Source organism: Phoxinus phoxinus (genome assembly GCF_949152265.1).
Source record: "Phoxinus phoxinus genome assembly, chromosome: 21".
Lineage (NCBI taxonomy): Eukaryota > Metazoa > Chordata > Actinopteri > Cypriniformes > Leuciscidae > Phoxinus > Phoxinus phoxinus.
Window position 1 is genome coordinate 11,438,822 of NC_136896.1, and position 18,312 is coordinate 11,457,133.

The following is an 18,312-nucleotide window of genomic DNA, read 5'->3' on the forward strand; positions in this document are numbered from 1 at the left end:
TTTTTACCGTTTTTTTCATACTGTCTATGTTTTTTTTATGATATGGCAACATAAAAATAATTAAAACTGTTAAAATAATAATAATAATGTTTTACATACGAAAATGAATGGTAATTTTGAAAAATATGTGTAGAAAATCACACTCCAGTCAAAGCAGGGGCTTAATAAAGACTGTTTTATGTTACATTGAGTGTCACCTTATGAGGGCAGACATGTTGAGATCACATGACTAGCTAAATACTACTTTTTCTTGGTAACCACCATTAGGCTATAAAACACTTTCAATGGTAAAGCAAGACCATTTCCATGGGAACTCACAGATTTAAAATGATAATTTGGGCTTTAAATTGAACAGCTCTATTGCTAAAGAATTGACTGAATATGAATTGAATAGAAATAATGATAATAAGTGATATAAACAGCAGCAAGGCAAGCGCATGGGTTTGACTGATTGGGTCCTTGTTTCTGGGTGTGCTTTTCCTTCTCTCATTGGTTGATCTATCATCATTTCCATGGACAAAACACTCACTCCTATGGACATGAAAACAGCCTACATACTATTGAATATTTAAAGAGTTTTCCAACAGAAACGAAGCTGCATGTGAAGCTGTAGCTATATTTAGGCTACCACAAAAATGTGCATTTACACGCAAGTTCAATGCTTCACAGATGTTGCACAGATCCGATGCATTTACATTATACAATTTGCACTACAAAGGCGGCACCGATGCTGCATCACGGCGGTGTAAAGATGCCTCTACAGCTGCTTTGTTAAAGCAACATGGGAGAAATGATTTCAATGGAATAACGGGTAGGTATTAGGCTGTAAGACAAGTATTGATCAACACTGGTCATACTTTAATCCTCTAAAACATCTACTTTTATGATGAAAGTAACCATAGAGATGATTACCGGAAGTCACCGTTTTGTCTCATTTCTAATACGGAAGTGGGCGTGAATAACAGCACCACATTCAGCAGCATCACATCACTAGACGTCCCATAATTAATCACTGCAACCTATTCATTTCGGACTTAAATATATGCAGATCAGCTTTATTTCATCTTTATCTCCGCGAGATACAAGTAAGTGCGTTTGTTTCTGGGTTCCGCCGATATGCGGGCTCGTGCACATGTTTGTTGTGGTAGAATCGCAGCGATCAAATGTGCTCCGGCAAGGATGCAAGATGTTTTGACCACAGCAGACATTTGAATAGCGTGATTGTACCTCCAAAACAACATGGAGGAACAAAATTCATTAAAAGAGTGGCGTCCTGCCCTATCCATCCCATCGAGCACAGCGCGTGAAGCATGCAATGCATTTATTCGGAATGGGTTTTGTCGCGCGCGCTGGCCTCCAGTCGCTAATGCATAACGTTAACAGTCCTAGTGTTTGCCATATTATGCATGCAGATGTGTCGTACAGCTGCATCCCTTAGGTAAACCAACACACGTTCAAATTAAATGCTGAGTGTAGTGTGTTTACGAAATATTTCTGATCTATATATCTAATTACTATTTTTTTATTTGTTTTATTCATATTTAACGTAATAAGGATCTTTATATATTTCCAGCTGTTAAGAGCCCTTGGGAATATGAGCCAAACGTCAGAGCCTTCAGCCGATGCTGCTGTGACTGAAGGTTTGGGATTTTTTTTTATTAGTTTGCAATGGAAACCAAAATACCATAGTTTTTATTATTGCTATAAAACCATTATAAAATAATAATACATCTCATATAAGAAGCGTTTAAAGGGATAGTACACCCATTATTTATCCACCGCCATGTTTCAGTACGGTAGCACATCTTCAATAAGGTTCCATTCGTTAACATTATTTTACATGAACTAACAGTGAAAAATGCTTCTAAATCTTGGTTTGTTGATTTTTACATTTACCAATACAATTATTAAAATCAAAAGTTGTATCTGGTAATATTATTTAATGGACTTGAGCTTACATGAAATAACAATAAGCAGTTGTATTTTATTATCTAACGTCGACAAAGATGAATAAATATTGTAACAAATGTATTACTGATTGTTAGTTAATGCATTAACTAATGTTAACTAATGGGACCTTATTGTAAAGTGTTATCTTCAAACCCGTAGGCTTACCTTCTTCTCTGGAGAATGACAATCTCTTTCATTGTATGGAAAAATATAAAATGAAAGTGAAAAATATGTAAAGGCTGTCCGCCTTTAACATTCTACCTAACATTTAATTTAGCATAAAATGGCTGAATCTTTATTTTTGAGTGAACTGTCCCTTTAATGTTTTTTTAAGGCAGCAGTTGCAAGTATCACATTTCCAATATTTTGTTGCCAAAACAACAATTGTAGTAACTTTGGTATTTTGGCATAAACTGTGGTAAATGATTTAGGTTAACTTGAACGCTTATTTATTTACCCGCCATTCTTGTATCCAGCTCCAGTTTCTCAATCTGAAACCAAGCAATCAACAGCAGGGAAGAAACAGAACAAAAAGAAAGTAGAAGAAGTGGTGGAAGAAGAAGAAGAGGAGTATGTTGTAGAGAAGGTCTTGGATCGGCGCGTGGTGAAGGGAAGAGTGGAGTATCTCCTCAAGTGGAAAGGCTTTTCTGAGTAAGTAGCTGCAGTTCGATTTTTATGGAAACTTGTTTCTGCCACAGAATAAAAAATAAATTAGGTAATTCTGACCATTTTTTTTTTACATTTTGTGGTGAAAACAAGCTTCCATAGATTTCAGCTTGATTTTGGGTGTATTTATTTTTTTACTCAGTGAGGACAACACCTGGGAACCTGAGGACAACCTGGACTGTCCTGACCTCATAGCAGAGTTCCTTCAGTCGCAGAAATCGGCTGAATCTGGAGGCAAGAGGCGGGCCGAGTCTGACGGCGATGGAAAGGAGACCAAAAAGCGCAAGGATGAGGTAAGAGCCATGAAGATCTGAGCATCTGAGATGTCTACATCATTCCATGTCTATAAGCTGGTCAGGAAGTGTCTTTAAAACATTAGAAAACCAAAAGAGATTGAATGGGCTAAACAGTGTCTTACATGCCATCTCTCTTAATTTAGCCTGAGAAACTCAGAGGTTTTGCACGTGGTTTGGATCCTGAGAGGATTATTGGTGCTACAGACTCAAGTGGAGAACTCATGTTCCTCATGAAATGGTTTGTATGGAAATTGTTACCCGTAAGGTACAAACAAGTATTGGATTAGAGGGACAGTTCCTGAGCAGCATTAGGAGAGATCGGGGGCAATTGTAACACACTAAATTTCTTCAATCACACCTATTTAGCATTTGGGGGATTGTATCCCTTTGTTCGATTTATTTTTAATTTTTGATGCCTTCATATTGTAACTTATATCTATTTTATCTTGAGGTTGTTGGTTAAAAGTTAACCGGAATGACTGATGCCAGGCAAGATTTTATCATAGCTGTGAGGTTGGCGTAATTGTAACATTAGACTGCAAAATTGAATCTTTAAAATGTGTAATAGACTTTATTTTAAGAATACAAACGTTTGGGTCACTCAGTACGATTTTAAAAAGATCGGCTATAATACTTTTATTCCAACATTGATTATTATAATAAATGTTTCTTGATCACCAAATCAGCATATTAGAATGATTTCTGAAGGATCATGTGACACTAGAGGGAGAGAGAGAGAGAGATAATATTAATATTTTATATTTAAATGAGTAATATTTCACAATATTTTAATTTAATTATAAATATACAATTATATTTGATCAAGTAAATGCAGCCTTGGTGTGTATAAAAAAAACTTCTTTCAAAAACATTAAAAAAAACTTGCCAACCCCAGACTTTTGGACGGTAGTGTTGCATCAATTGAAGATCAGCTTATTATGCTCAGTATATATTTTAGTAAAAAATAAATATATAATTATTTAGTTTATAAGTATGTTGTGTAGGTACCATTTAGACTTGCTTTAAACGCATATTATTCCTTTAGAATTAAACCATTGGCGCCATAGTGTTTTTAATTTAAAAAAAAATTAATTCAATACAAATGTATTTAAATGTATTCATCATTTAAAAAAGTGCATTTTGTGTTTACTCTGGTTCTCTATGTCTTATGTTACATTTTGTATGAATATCTGGAACCATTCACTTTGACAAATATGCAATATCAAGGAAATCATAAAGGGGCAAATACCTTTTCTGGACACTTATCTGAAAAAAGTAAATACAGCATATTTGAGGTTAGACGTTTTAGAAGTTTATGCATTCCTTGGGATTCAAAGCCATGAATTTACCGAGCTTTACTAGGGATGTGCTCTAAGCTTCAGGATTACTGTAATATGGTTTATTTGTGTTACAGTTTCCCCCAACCACTGTTAAAGGGGGTAGTTCACCCAAATATTAACATAATCTCATCACATACTCACCATCATGTCATTCCAAACCTGTGACTTTTTTTCTTCTGTGAAACACAAAAGCAGAACATTGTGGTCCAAAATAACATTGATTTTCCATTGATTGTATGGGGGGGAAAAAATAAAAAAAATATTTAATGTGTTCTGCCAAAAAAAGAAAGTCATACAGGTATGACATGAGAATGTGTAAATGATACTTTTGAGTGAACTATCCACTCCATTCACTTTCATTCATATTCATATGCATGTGAATGCGAAATGCAAGCTTCATCTTCCTCTCCATACTAAAGTTCAAGTTTGGCGAACTGTGATCTACACATTCATACAGAAAAAACAACGTTTTTAAATATGTTAGTCACAAAATTGACCTCTTGGCTCAAATACTAAGAGCAGAGTTTTGCGGAAAGTGAAGTAGATGGGATATTAAAAAAATGTTTTTTATTAAAAACAGATGGCATACTATCTTGTTGCCAAACTTCATTGCAAATAAATTTTGCATGCTCTAAAAGCATTCATACCTTTGCAGTCACCTCCATAACGGGGACAATTGTAATGTTATTGACTTCTGGTATGAAATTTGATATGATGTAGTCTTTTACAATATATTTAGACACAAATGCACTTCATATGCCAAAAGATAGCTGGTATATTTTGAGGTGCCTGTGAGTTGAAGGAAAATGTCATTATTACAATTGCCCTCGGTTTCCTCAACTAAATCCATCTCGGATGAAAAACAGCTGAGCTGTTGGTTGTTAATGTTTTCTGTATTTTTTTATACTACAGGAAAAGCTCTGATGAAGCTGATCTAGTACCAGCCAAGGAGGCGAATGTAAAGTGTCCACAAGTGGTCATCTCCTTTTACGAGGAACGCCTCACCTGGCATTCATACCCCACTGAAGAGGAAGAGAAGAAGGATGACAAAAATTAGACGACAACAACGAAAAAAATTTATGTAAGGACAGTCGATATCAGTCGTGGCCATTGATATGCTTTTTTGTTGTTGTTTTTTTTTAAAAAGATGGCAAAGGAAAATTGTCAGAAACAAACTTGTAAAAAGCAACAGTATAAACTGTAATCTACATACAGTGGGGAGAACAAGTATTTGATACACTGACGATTTTCCCTCTTACAAAGCATGTAGAAGTCTGTTATTTTTATCATAGGTACTCTTCAACTGTGAGTGATGGAATCTAAAACAAAAATCCAGAAAATCACATTGTATGATTTTTAAGTAATTAATTTGCATTTTATTGCATGACATAAGTATTTGATACATCAGAAAAGCAGAACTTAATATTTGGTACAGAAACCTTTGTTTGCAATTACAGAGCAATGATCATGTTTCCTGTAGTTCTTGACCAGGTTTGCACACACTGCAGAAGGGATTTTGGTCCACTCCTTCATACAGACCTTCTCCAGATCCTTCAGGTTTCAGGCTGTCGCTGGGCAATACGGACTTTCAGCTCCCTCCAAAGATTTTCTATTGGGTTCAGGTCTGGAGAATGGCTAGGCCCCTCCAGGACCTTGAGATGCTTCTTACGGAGCCACTCCTTAGTTGCCCTGGCTGTGTGTTTCGGGTCATGTCCTGCTGGAAGACCCAGCCACGATCCATCTTCAATGCTCTTACTGAGGGAAGGAGATCTTGGTCAGGTATTGTCCTGCATGTAGTCCATCCCAGCCTTGTGCAGGTCTACAATTTTATCCCTGATGTCCTTACACAGCTCAGGTAATGAGTGGAGAACAGGAGGGCTTCTTAAAGAAAAACTAACAGTTCTGTGAGAGCCGGAATTCTTACTGGTTGGTAGGTGATCAAATACCTATGTCATGCAATAAAATACAAATTAATTATTTAAAAATCATACAACGTGATTTTCTGGATTTTTTTTTAGATTCCGCCTCTCACAGTTGAAGTGTACCTATGATAAAAAATTACAGACCTCTACATGCTTTTTAAGTCGGAAAACCTGCAAAATCGGCAGTGTATCAAATGCTTGTTCTCCCCACTGTAGGTTTCAGCGTATTTTAGTTTTGGCACCATTGCCGTAGATGAAGCGAATAGAACACTAGAAAGGTGACTTTGCACCTTTAATGTACTCTTTATGCTTTCTTTTGACAAAAACATTCAAATCATGTTCAGATTTAAATTCATACAACATATCGAAAAGCATCACAGTCTGATATTCATACATGTGATAAAAAAAAAAAAAAGTATTTATGTTAGAAAAATGCCCCCTACCCTGTGTAGATTACAATGTTTAGTTTGTCATACTGGGTCGGTTTCATTTGATGGTGTGTAGCTGTCTCTAAAACGTCCTGATGTATTCCATGATCCTTAATTTTATGTTTATATAACTAATGTTAAAATATTACTGCCTTAACAGATTATTACGAAAATGTCGATTTTATACATGTCAATGCAGGTGGTCATTGAATGCATGACTGTATCTGGGCCCATGGAAAAAGGTTTAGGATATAAGCCTTATTAAACATTCGGAACTGGCTTTGATATGATTGGTTTTATAAAGTCATGCCAGCAGCTGTTACTCTTCAGTGTTTATTTGCCCATGAACTATTACGTGTCTGGTCTTACCATAGGTGCTATTTGTGAGTCAGCCCCATTGGATATTAACAGTCTTTCTTGACAGTTGTGTTTGTAAATATACCATTTCCTTGCACATCAGTATCACTGTACAGTCAGCTGAAGTTTGGTTTTTACTTTGGTGCTCTTTTGTCTTATTACTGTTACACAGCAAAGTAGAAGAACGGCAACCTCCTGTTCTCCTGAAGACATTTAAAGTATGTTTTTATGTTTTGAGCTTTAACGATTGTATGCTAGTTTTGTTTATCCATGTTATTATTGCATATTATCAGAGCATTTGCCATTGAATTGCCATTTTCAAAAATAAAAATCTTTGTTGTAATTCTGTCAAAACTGGTCATACTTACACTTATTTATGCTTATATTATCAATAAGGTCAATTTATTAGTTTATTGTATATAATATTTTCTACATATACAGGGATTCCCTTTTTTGTCACCCAAACCCCAGTAATATTTTAATAATTTACCAAAACATTTGCATGTTCATGGCCCTCTAATGCCTGTTAATGGTCACATGATGTGCAGGTAAATAATTAAAATATTTAACATTTGTTAGGGTTTTATTTTTTTAATTGTGCATTTTATTCTTTAATTATTAGAATTTCATAAACTCGTGAACCTTATTTACACTAGCATTTAAAAGTTTGTAGTCAAGTAATATTTCTTTCAATAGAACTGAATACTTTCATTCAGCAAGGATACATTGCATCGGTAAAAAGTGACAGTAAAGAATTTTCTTGATTTTTCGATTGTAATGTTAATGTTCGATTCATTCTTTTCTATTCCAAAAAACATTAAGCAGCACAACAGATTTCAACATTGATATTTCTTGAGCACCAAATCAGCACATTAGAATGATTTGTGAAGGATCATGTCATGTGACACTGAAGACTGAAGTAATGGCTACTGAAAATTCAGCTTTGCCATTACATTTTATAATTTTAATTTATATTTCATAATATTACTATTTTGCTGTATTTTAATTTTGTATATTTTTATTAAATAAATTACGTCGAGTGACTTCTTTCAAAAACAAATTCTTACAGACCCCAAATTTTTTAAAGGTATAGGCTAGTGTATAATATTTCAAATTAGCATTAAACCTGAGTAAATAGTAAGTGATAATCCACGGTTATCCACGGACGGAGGCATTTGCGTCAGTGGTTCTTTGCCTCCACGTCTTCTATTAAAATAATTGAATACACAGCTAGCCATGTATTATCACGTTTATACCATTTGCCAGCATTGACAATTTAAAGCTGTCATTGACGTTTGCAGCGCTATATTTTATCTGGAAGTGTTAAAAAGACGGTTATTTTCGTCAGCTATCACTCATTAGATCTAGCATTATAATCAGACACAGAGATAAAGTAGTGCGTTAAATGTATTTGATTGAATTATAACATTTATTTGAACGAATTACCCTTTCGAGAGAGAGGGAAAGAAAGACTGTTAAGAAGAACACTTCCTGCTGCACTGGCATCACTATCACAACATTCAATCTGCTACTTCACAAAATTTCAACACATAGCACCAAATTTTATGGCACTACCAAATCCAGAAAAATTCAGACCTAATTTGATCACAACAGCAGCAAAATATGTAGCAGCCTGCCACAAAATAAGTCATGCAGCGGATAAAACTAAAGTCAGAAATAGTCTTACATCTTGACGTCTGAATGTATGTGCAGGTTTTTTGTTTTGTTTGTTTTTTTACATTGTCAATAATTTTCTTGTTTATAAAGAAATCATAATTGTCTTCATTGCTCATGTAATGGCCAATGCTTTGTGTTTCCATTTGCTCAAATAGCAAAAGAAAAACTCCACAATAGTGTTTTCACAACTTTCAAAAAGGGAAAAAATAGAGATTGATAACGGCAGTCAGAAAGAGAAAGATGTCAATTTTAGCATCACTCCCACAGCAACTGTATTAGAAACACCCTCACACAGCAGCGTTAACTAGTTGTTGTTTTTTTGTAATTTGATATAAAGATAATATAATACAAAGTAAACTGTTATAAGTGTACATGCATTTAAAGAAAATGAAAATATAAAAACATTGCAGGATTTACGATGCTGATGAACGTTAAAACGCCTCATTAGTCTGTGAAAAGGGTGAGAGAGCGTGAAAGAAAGAGAGCGCGCGAGAGAGAGATTTCTCTACTAGCAATGAAGCTGCCAGTTTTATTACTTTAAAAACAGCAATGTTACAACCTCCTTGCTGAATAATATGATGTAAAGATTAAGTAGCAAAGTTGATTTATTAATAAAAGTGACGGGGCAGCATTGACAAGAAGCTTCTGTGCTCTTGTTTCTGTGTGCGCAGCGCCATCTCCAATCTCTGGTGTGTGTGTGTGTGTGTGTGCTTCAATGAAAGCAGCACATTAATATAGAACAGTGATTAAATTGACTTGGAACTACTGTTTTTCAACGGCTCTGGGAACTACCCGTGCCTATCAGAATTGAGTATTCAGACAGACCATGGTATACTTATTTTTAATTATGAACCACAATATTTAATGCTGTAAATATTGTAATTAAACCATTTAAATTAACCTTAGAAGTGATATAAGGAAAAATTGAGCTTCACCAACAGACAAAACGACTCATATTTATATAGCTATCATGAGTGTTTGCAGTACTGCCAAATCTAACCATTTTATTTTTTGACATTCATTTAGAATCACAAATCCTCTGCCTTTTTCAAATAGGGAAACCAAGGAAATGAAACAAAGGTTTATTATAATTAATAAAATAACAATTCCAGATTGCCAGCAAATCTCATCTCAACATAAATCATATAGGGAATACTCAACAGGCAAATTCAAAGAAGGTGCAAAAAGGCCTGGCTGAACCAAGCAATTAGGACGAGAGACATACAGAACACAAAAATATTTACAAAACGAACAAGACGAACAAAAAAACAACAGTGCTTAATGGCAAGTAGTTATGACATTGTAACAGGGATTCTCAAGTCAGTGCTTCTCAAACCTGTCCTCGGGACCCCCAGCACTGCACATTTTGGATGTCTCTCTCATCTAACACACAGGATTCAACTCACCAGCTCATTAGAAACTGCCAGACTTGAATTGGGTATGTCCGAAGAGAGAGACATCACATGTGCGGTGTTTGGGGTCCACGAGGGTAGGTTTGAGAACACACTGATCTAATTGAACGAATCGCTCATCTTTTTTCATTATCTCTACCCGAACTATGCTAAGTATTTGTAACCGGTAACATAAAGATTGTCTCTTTTCCATTTCTGAGACAAAAAAAATGACTTTTTCTTGCATATTTATTCATGTCGCACCAAAACGGACACTGACCGTGTCTCATGGTGCTTAATGAACAGTGTAGATGGAAACGACAGACTGACAGAATAGGATGAAGTTGAACATTATGTAAATTAGACATTCACATCAGCATTGCTGTTTTTTTTTTCCTACCCATTCATTGATATGTCAGTGTATAAGGTCAGATGTGTCCTCAGGCTGAAGTAAAGCACGATCCAGTTGGTTATTGGCACAAGCTTAACCTCTTTTTTTTGCCAGGAGATCATTCATGGCTTCACTCAATTACTTTTACTAAAAGTAGTGTATTTGGTAAAAGAAAGAAAACAATCAGGTTCACATCACATCAAAGCTAAGACGCTGACCCAGCTAATTCGAATTTGTAGTTTAAACGTAAGAATGACGTGTGCTGTGCCTGCTACTGTTTGTGTATTTTGGTGTGCATTCTGTTCCTTTTTTAGGTGACAGTACAACTGAAACAAAAGCACCTTGTTACGTTCCTCCACTACAACAGAAAAAAAGTCACAGGCATAAGTTGCAATAGCAACAGAGCATTTTGACCTGCAACAAAGGCTAAACATGACCTTTAAAAGCAAATGAATCAGTTCGCTTCAATTAATCCTGTATACCAAGACACACCAGACCTAATCACATGATTCAAACTGAACTGATGTCCATGTCTGATGGCTTATTAAAAAGTTTATGCACATGGGAGAGAGTAACATTAAAAGCTGATAGGAGGGCCTGAGAGACCCTTTCCCCAGCAGAAGAGGAAAAGCTTATAGGCAAACTACAGTGTTGATTTACAGTGCTGAAAAGGGTACAGAAGCGGATTTATTAGTAATGCAGTGTGTATCCATCCTCTATCTGTACCTCCAATGCTTTTCCTAAAGCCAAAGCTAAATTCATACTCACTCTTTAGCACTATTTGTTTCGCTGTCCAAGTTCCTTGGCAAATGGCATTCACCCTCCAGATAAATTTCAGGTGACTTTGTTGTCCATTAAGACAAACAGACTTATTTAGTTCTTTTTCCAAGTGAAAACGGGAATTTAGATCCTCGGAGTGACCTGTGTGATTCATTATGAGAACAAGAGAACTGCGCAACACAACCTTTGGTTAGTATTGGCATGCCTGGAGTTTCTTTTGGCTTCACTTCTAGCATTCAGTAGACTCTTTTTCAACCATCTCGCAGCATCAAGGGGTTCTTCCTCACCCACCATGACCAATGAAATCCCAGGGTACGCACAAATACAGCATGGGCTAACGCTGAAAATGTAACAATTTTTGCATCCTTACAGTCAACATCATCTTAATATGGTGTATTTTGTAATCGACTACATTTGGGAGCATTACCGAATAGTTCTTTCAATTAAGAACATCTTGTCGGTGTCCTCCATGACCTCACGTTCCTTGACAGTTCCTTCAGTTGGCATCTGAAAGTATCCCTTCACTCATATCTTTCAGTAAATCAATGAGAAATCAGTACCACAAAAAGCATGTCTGCTTCAATGCCGCTTTCAAGAGAAAACTTCTGAACCGAAAAGGAACAAAGAAAACCCAATGCAGGAAGAGTAATCAATGATGCAATTTTCTTCACCTCCCTACAATCGTTTCAAAGAAAAAGGCTTCCTTTGCCTTCCGAAATACTTTGTATGGTAGTGCCTTTGCGAAAAATAAAAGGGCAGCAGTTCGAGCTCCTCACTTCTTTTTGTCCTTCTGCTTCTTATCAGGCTTGTTGCTTTGTTCTGTGGTCATGTTACGAGGCATAAGGAGAACGCCGTCTGGGCCGTACTGTAGACAGTACTCGCTGGCTGAGTAGGGCCTGCCTTCCTCGTTCCGCAGCTGTGCAAACAGTTCCCGAGATAGGCTCTGAACCTTCTGCTTCGTCTGTCTGATGCACTTATCGTACTCCATCTTCTCCTTCAGCAGCTGAGCCTTTTCGCGTTGCAGGTCTTGCACACCCTGCTCAAGGTTAAGGATGGTGTCTAGCTTGCGTTTGCGGCAGTTCTGCGCTGCCATTTTGTTCTTTCCGCGACGGCGGATGTCGCGAATGAGAGCGAGCTGGTCCTCATTGAGATGGTGCTTGGCCAGAAGCTCGTTGAACTCCTCAACGGGGAGGTTGATGATCTTTTCATTGGAGAATGGGATGTCCATGGCCCTTGCCCTACGTTCATCACGGCTCGACTGCCTGTCAGCATAGTCTTGTGGTGGCTGGAGCTTTGTCTGCTGCATTTGCTTGTCTCTGCCTTTCTTGCTGCAGGATGCCGACAGCTGAGAGCGCTCAGAGTAGGATGATGCCAGTGGTAGATTGTAGGTGTGGTTGTGATTGACACTTTCCAACTGCGGTATGCCATGAAACTTAGATGGATCTTGGTAGCTCATGCGGCAAAGCTTGCTATACTCCGGTTGGTAGCCTCCGACGGCTCCTTCCTCCGTTTCTGCTGCAGCTGCCTCCGAATCGGTGCTGTAGCCCACAGCTCCTTCCTCTGAGAATGTAGCAGAGGTGGATGAAGATGACGCGGCTGACGAGCAGGATGTCTCCGAGTTGCTAGGAGAGGCCGGGCTATGGCTGGAGTCCAGTGAAAGACCCGAGTCTGAATCAAGCTCATCTTCGAGCTGAGAAGCCTGGGCTTGGCTGAAGCCCTCTTCCATAGCAAGGTCTAGCAGGCTAATTTCATCCAGCATAGACTCCTCCAGTAGGCTGGAAAACGGATCTGGCAGTACCGGAGTGGTGGTTAGGTTGGTTGTACTATTTAGAGGTGGTGGAAGAAAGAGTCCGGTCAAGTTAGTAGCTCCAAATGTTGAATTGATGTTGGAGGAGTTGCTGGAAGAGACCCTGACTAAGGTAGGCTGCTGTCCACCAGTGGAATCCAACTCAGGGTTGAAGAGTGTGGGAAAGTCCTGGCTGCAGCTGGGCAGCGAAGCCTGGTGGAGACTAACATCCTGGTTAATGAGAGTGGACCTTGGGAGTCCAAAACTTCCTATTGGGACTGATTCTGGGGTGCTGGCATTGTTGTTATTGGGGTCATTATTCATGCTGACGTTTACTGCAGTATTGTTTACCTCCATGTCCTAAAAAAGAGGTAATAAATGTTAGGCTAGATAGGGTTCTCTTATTATTGTTGTTGTACTATCTGTTAATGTACTAAAGAGTACACTAAAATTCCTGATAAAAAAAAATTTAATACCTGAAAAGACAACTTTATTAAGTGGTTTGGCATCATATTTTATTATTAATTCTTAGGGGAAAAAAATATTAACACTTTTACTGCTTATTAATATTTAAAAACCTCATTTGTCTGCCAAATCAGTCATGCAGTAAGACCAACATGTGTAAAAACAACATAAATTAGGAAATCATATCATATAGCACCCTACAGATCCTCATGACATTTTTAAAAAGATGATTAAGATGCATTCACATATTTGAGACAAAGAAAACATTATTACTTTTTACTCAATGGATACACCACACAAGTCATTATATTGATTTTTTTTTTTTTACTTTACCATAGAAACTCATTATAATCATCGTCCCTGACACATAAATTAAGACTTCATATTTCCTCTATCAACTTGAATGTAATAAATGTACAAACCTGCAGTTCCATAATGGACATTATGTCTTGCCACTGCTGCTCCAGGTCTAGTGGTGTATCAGACTGCGGCAGAGGGCTTTGTAGGGTGATCCCTTGTGACGTTGAAGGAGCTTCCTCAGTTGAAGGTCTAAGCTGGGAGGTGGATCCTGTGGCCTGGAACTAAAAAAATAGTAGAAGACAACGTAAAATGACAATCAACAAAAAGTAATGTTTTAATATGCACATTAATATGAATTTCCACTACCTCTGACTCTTCTCCAAATGGAAAGGTGGCCTCCAGAAGCCTCAGACATTCCTGCAGGGATAATGAAGTCTGCGCACCGAGACTGGTAAGCTAGAAAATACGACAAGAAAAATCCATGTAATTACAAGGTTGACAAGAATTCACTTGCATCTACAACTGAGCTACCAGCCTTTTTGAATAATCTACAAGCATTAATAACCAAAACCTTGCTGTGGTCCTCACACCTTCCTGTAATCCTAGCATATTACAGCACATACCTCTTCAGGTATGCTCTCTCCTGTCTCTCCATCAACTTGAGCTTGGCTCTGCACTGCTTGGAGATTAAGTCCATTTCTCCAGCTTTCCTCTCTTCCACCTGCCTCCTCGTTCTCTTCATTAGGTTTATCAGCCTCACTCTCCTTCTGCCGATTGCTATAGTTAAATACTTCTCGGCCAGCACCAAGGTCAATATCCTGCCTCCAAAGGATGTCTATGAGGTCAATGTCCTAGAAATATATTTATTAAAGGGGAGGGTCATTAAAGGGCTAAGATTACAGAACATCATCAGATAATTACATTTAATGAGGGACATGATGCAGATTACATCAGCTGAGCTCTAATTTTGTCTAACTGTTCCAAGCATATATTCATAAAAATATAACAAAAGGGACCACTTCTCTCTCAAAAAATGAAATGCTACATATCCTGTAAGATCCTGACAACCACAAGAGTAGATGACCTCTATTTAAAGGGTGAGTCTACTGAAATCACTACTACTAATTTCTATTTTTAATTCAGTGCACAGTTTGTTCAACATGTCAAAGCAGTGACATCTCTAGAAAACGTAGTGTTACCATTACTAATAGCTTAGATACATACACAAACAGTTTTAAGAGATAGAAAGCCCTATCGATGAGACCACACCCTGTCCAGCCACTATTGTAAGGCTCATAATGTAGAGTAAGAATACTACTAGCTCACATATAACACTCTTAATACCACCCCCTGTAAAATACACTTAATCTAATAGCTAGAGACAAAAGCATAACACTATTCTCTTTTTGAAGAAATCAAATACAAACCGACGTCAATCTAATTACAGTATGCTAAGCTAAAAACACAGCTAGAGCTACTGTACCTCTTTAGAGAGGTCGTCACTGCTCTCTCTCTCCCCTTGCTCCTGACTGTCCTCAGGGGCCACGGCTCCCTGGCTGTCCTCTCCGCTGAGGCTGTAAGTGGTCTCAGAAGCACTGCCAGCCCCTCTCATGGCCGAGGCTTCGGAGTTGTTCACGTCCTCCAGGCTGCCCCCATTGTCCAGGGCAATGCTGGGGCCTGACTGACTGGTTGCCGAAACCACAGTCTCAGGATCACGATGCACCAGCCAGGCACTCAGCTCGGTGCTGGGCACACGCAGATGATCCAGGGAGCGCACCTGGTTCAGCAACCGACGAGTAGCAAAAAAATGGTCCAGGTCCACACTTTTAGGATGGATGCCATAGCCGTCCAGGGTGTTACGGAGATTGTGGAACTGCGTCTGGGTGTAGGCCGAGCTGGGGCCCAGGATGATCTCACGGAGTGGGGGGAGCTGATTGTTAAAATAAGAGTCCAAGTCCACCCGTACCCCAATTAGACTCAGGAGGATAGTGAACTGAATAAGACCCTCTGTGAAGTACTTTTTCAAGTAAAGCATTTCTTTGCAAAGGAACAAAAAAGAAAAAACTCAAAAAGAAACTAAAAAGCAAAAACAAAAAATTGCACACAAACAAATTAGGTTATGGTCAGCCTTGTATATGACAGAAAATCCTCTTTTTTTTGGTCCTTGGTGTACGTTTTTTTGCCCAAATGATATCCAGCTTATATATCTATAAGCATACACTTCCGAAAGTGTGACCAGCCTGCATAGAAAGAGAAGGAACAAACCAAAATCATTAATTTTACTTTACAATTATTATTATTTATTTATTTTTGCAAATTATGCTTTTCAATATTGCATTTACAGCTTAATCAAAGTTAAAAGAACATCTAAGATCACAATGAAATGCTTGCATAGAATGATATACAAATCAACTTTTCCTCTAATGTTAACACACATCAGGATTGAAAAAAGCTCATCAAATATTACAATGAAACACAAACTAAATACAATTTTGACAGTGACAGTTAACTGCCTTACAATAAAACTTACTATAAAACAAAAATGCATTAATGACCTCCCACCAAATACACCCACCTCAAAATCACACCCACATTTACAGCAATCCATCCATCCATCCCTGTAACCCTCAAATAACAACTACGTAAAGAGATCGCGCATGATCGTCACCAATCTGAGCTTCGGCCAAATGTTATTCACTGCCTACTTGCATCTAACCATTCTAAATCCTCATCTAAAAATACTGTAGTAGTCCAAGCACTGTGAAGTATTGACCTCTTACACTTCCGCTATCAGAGCCCAGCAGCCCGTTAGCAACAAGTGGCGCAACAGCCTCTGATTGGCTTAGATGCCTGTCACTTATTTTCTCTCCAAGGAACAGCCAATAAGGAGGCGGGCCCTGGCGGGGTTCTACCAGGGACATAGAATTACTAATAACAACTTTTATTAAATACCCAGTTCTGTCTAATGGTTAAACTTAAGCGCTAAAAATAGTTCCTTCAGTTCAAGCAAAGCTGTCTTGTGCATTTGCAGCAGCCACACTGACACACACTCGCACATTCGCAATTTCGAAAGCTATAGCTAACTTAGCCCGCTAGCATAGCATCAAAATAGTCCTTTTTCATACTTACTCAAGAAGAGTTTACTGACAAATGACTCAAAATGTCTCCACGTGCATACACAGCCCACTGTCATTAAACACTTCTTACTAACTACGAACTTATTCCCTCAGATATCTCTCTGGTTGTCACTCCCCTCTCGCTTTGAATGGCCCACCATGACTTGCAGAATTTCCTCTTGCCGACAACTTGGCTGAAACTGAGGCGCTGAAACATGCTGCCACTGCGCACGCGTAGAATATTCTAGTGCACATACGGATGAGATCATTTATCAAAATCCCCCCTTGTATATATATATATATTTTTTTTTTATTGTGTAACATAATCTAAAATGTGAAGCTGGTAATTTAACTTATATTATTTACCCTGCTTTTGAAATCTTCCTTTTTTTTGATGAGCTCAGAACCGTTGGAATACAAATTTAATAATATTTGCCATATTCTAAAGTGGTACCCTACCCAAAACCACAAAATGATTCACAATCACTAAAACACTGCAAATGTGAATGTCACAATACTTATTATTATACTGCCATTATATAAATATCCTATTGTATGCTTTTCATCAACATTAAAACTATTATAAAGCACACAAATCAGCAACCAGATAAATAGTAACTTATACAAAAAACGACTTTGTAATAAACATTGTAATCAATAAACTGTATTTAATGAAAACACTTTAAACACAACTCGACTCAATAAAATTATTGACTATAAAATTTTTTTATTTACTTTTAGCCACTGGATGGCGCTCATTGAACGTGTTAGGCGGACCTGAACTTGTTTGACAATTGACAGGCCATAGGTCAGACCGAATAACTTCCTCCATATCGTAACATTCTCTTTTTTGATAAAACATGCTTCAATGTGTCAAATGCATGCGTCAGTCAGCCTTGAGAGGCAGTGGGAAAGATAATTGAATGGCCTCTATAGTCTCTCTCTCTCTCTCTCTCTCTCTCTCTGAGATAAAAGAGTATATATTTATGCAAAAAATAAAAGGTTTTCTTAAAAGCTCATTAGCTTTTTGGGCACATTAGTTTTCATTTTACACAGTGGTTTTCTTGAAAGGGCACACTGAATGCTTCAATTTTGAAGTTTAACCATAGTTGATTGCTTTATAACAAAAAAACAGAACTAGTCAGGAGTTGCAGAAGAAAGCATGACAATTGATTACTAAAGAAAAAAATCTTGGAAATGGAAATGTCATCTGGAGACTGTAAGACGTCAAGCTCTCATTTCATTTGGTTACCACTGGATCAGACAGACAATATTTCAAAGAATGTCTTTGTTCTGAACACTATTACTTGGAAATTAGTCTGTGAGACTGCATTGATCTAAAAAGTGTTACTGTTTCTTCCATCACCTTATTAATAAATCTATGCACATTTATTTCAGGCTTGAGACTCTCTGAGACTTTGAAAACTAATTTTAAGACATGTGAATG

The 18,312-nt window shown here is 37.6% G+C and overlaps 2 protein-coding genes across 6 annotated transcripts; one reads left to right on the forward strand and one right to left on the reverse strand.

The window, feature by feature from the left end:
• Positions 1-939: 939 nt before the first annotated feature.
• On the forward strand, positions 940-8,703 carry cbx1b (chromobox homolog 1b (HP1 beta homolog Drosophila)). 4 transcript variants are annotated; one of them, XM_079595977.1, is made up of 7 exons: positions 940-1,085; positions 1,574-1,640; positions 2,427-2,601; positions 2,759-2,909; positions 3,056-3,150; positions 5,165-5,333; positions 5,733-8,703. In XM_079595977.1, the coding sequence occupies exons 2-6, from the start codon at positions 1,595-1,597 to the stop codon at positions 5,307-5,309; spliced, it is 612 nt and encodes a 203-aa protein (XP_079452103.1). In that variant the 5' UTR covers positions 940-1,085; positions 1,574-1,594; the 3' UTR covers positions 5,310-5,333; positions 5,733-8,703. The 4 variants fall into 4 exon arrangements, with proteins under 4 accessions (XP_079452103.1, XP_079452101.1, XP_079452104.1 ...); XM_079595975.1 differs by having other exon boundaries at positions 5,165-8,703; XM_079595976.1 differs by lacking the exon at positions 940-1,085 and adding an exon at positions 1,107-1,438 and having other exon boundaries at positions 5,165-8,703.
• A 1,000-nt stretch (positions 8,704-9,703) lies between these two features.
• nfe2l1b (nfe2 like bZIP transcription factor 1b) lies at positions 9,704-17,116 on the reverse strand. Of its 2 annotated transcripts, XM_079595973.1 has the most exons (6): positions 16,879-17,116; positions 15,233-15,989; positions 14,373-14,600; positions 14,116-14,205; positions 13,872-14,030; positions 9,704-13,344 (listed from the first exon to the last, which is right to left on the reverse strand). In XM_079595973.1, the coding sequence occupies exons 2-6, from the start codon at positions 15,782-15,784 to the stop codon at positions 11,971-11,973; spliced, it is 2,403 nt and encodes an 800-aa protein (XP_079452099.1). In that variant the 5' UTR covers positions 15,785-15,989; positions 16,879-17,116; the 3' UTR covers positions 9,704-11,970. The 2 variants fall into 2 exon arrangements, with proteins under 2 accessions (XP_079452099.1, XP_079452100.1); XM_079595974.1 differs by lacking the exon at positions 14,373-14,600 and having other exon boundaries at positions 16,879-17,075.
• Between the last annotated feature and the right edge of the window lie 1,196 nt (positions 17,117-18,312).

Coding starts and splice junctions, on each gene's coding strand:
- cbx1b (XM_079595975.1), top strand. CDS start 1,595: ATGAGCCAAACGTCAGAGCCTTCAGCCGATGCTGCTGTGACTGAAG. Junction 1,641..2,426: donor CGATGCTGCTGTGACTGAAG/GTTTGGGATTTT, acceptor TCTTGTATCCAG/CTCCAGTTTCTCAATCTGAA. Junction 2,602..2,758: donor AAGTGGAAAGGCTTTTCTGA/GTAAGTAGCTGC, acceptor TTTTTTACTCAG/TGAGGACAACACCTGGGAAC.
- nfe2l1b (XM_079595973.1), bottom strand. CDS start 15,784: ATGCTTTACTTGAAAAAGTACTTCACAGAGGGTCTTATTCAGTTCACT. Junction 14,031..14,115: donor CATTTGGAGAAGAGTCAGAG/GTAGTGGAAATT, acceptor CTATTTTTTTAG/TTCCAGGCCACAGGATCCAC. Junction 13,345..13,871: donor TGTCCATTATGGAACTGCAG/GTTTGTACATTT, acceptor CCTCTTTTTTAG/GACATGGAGGTAAACAATAC.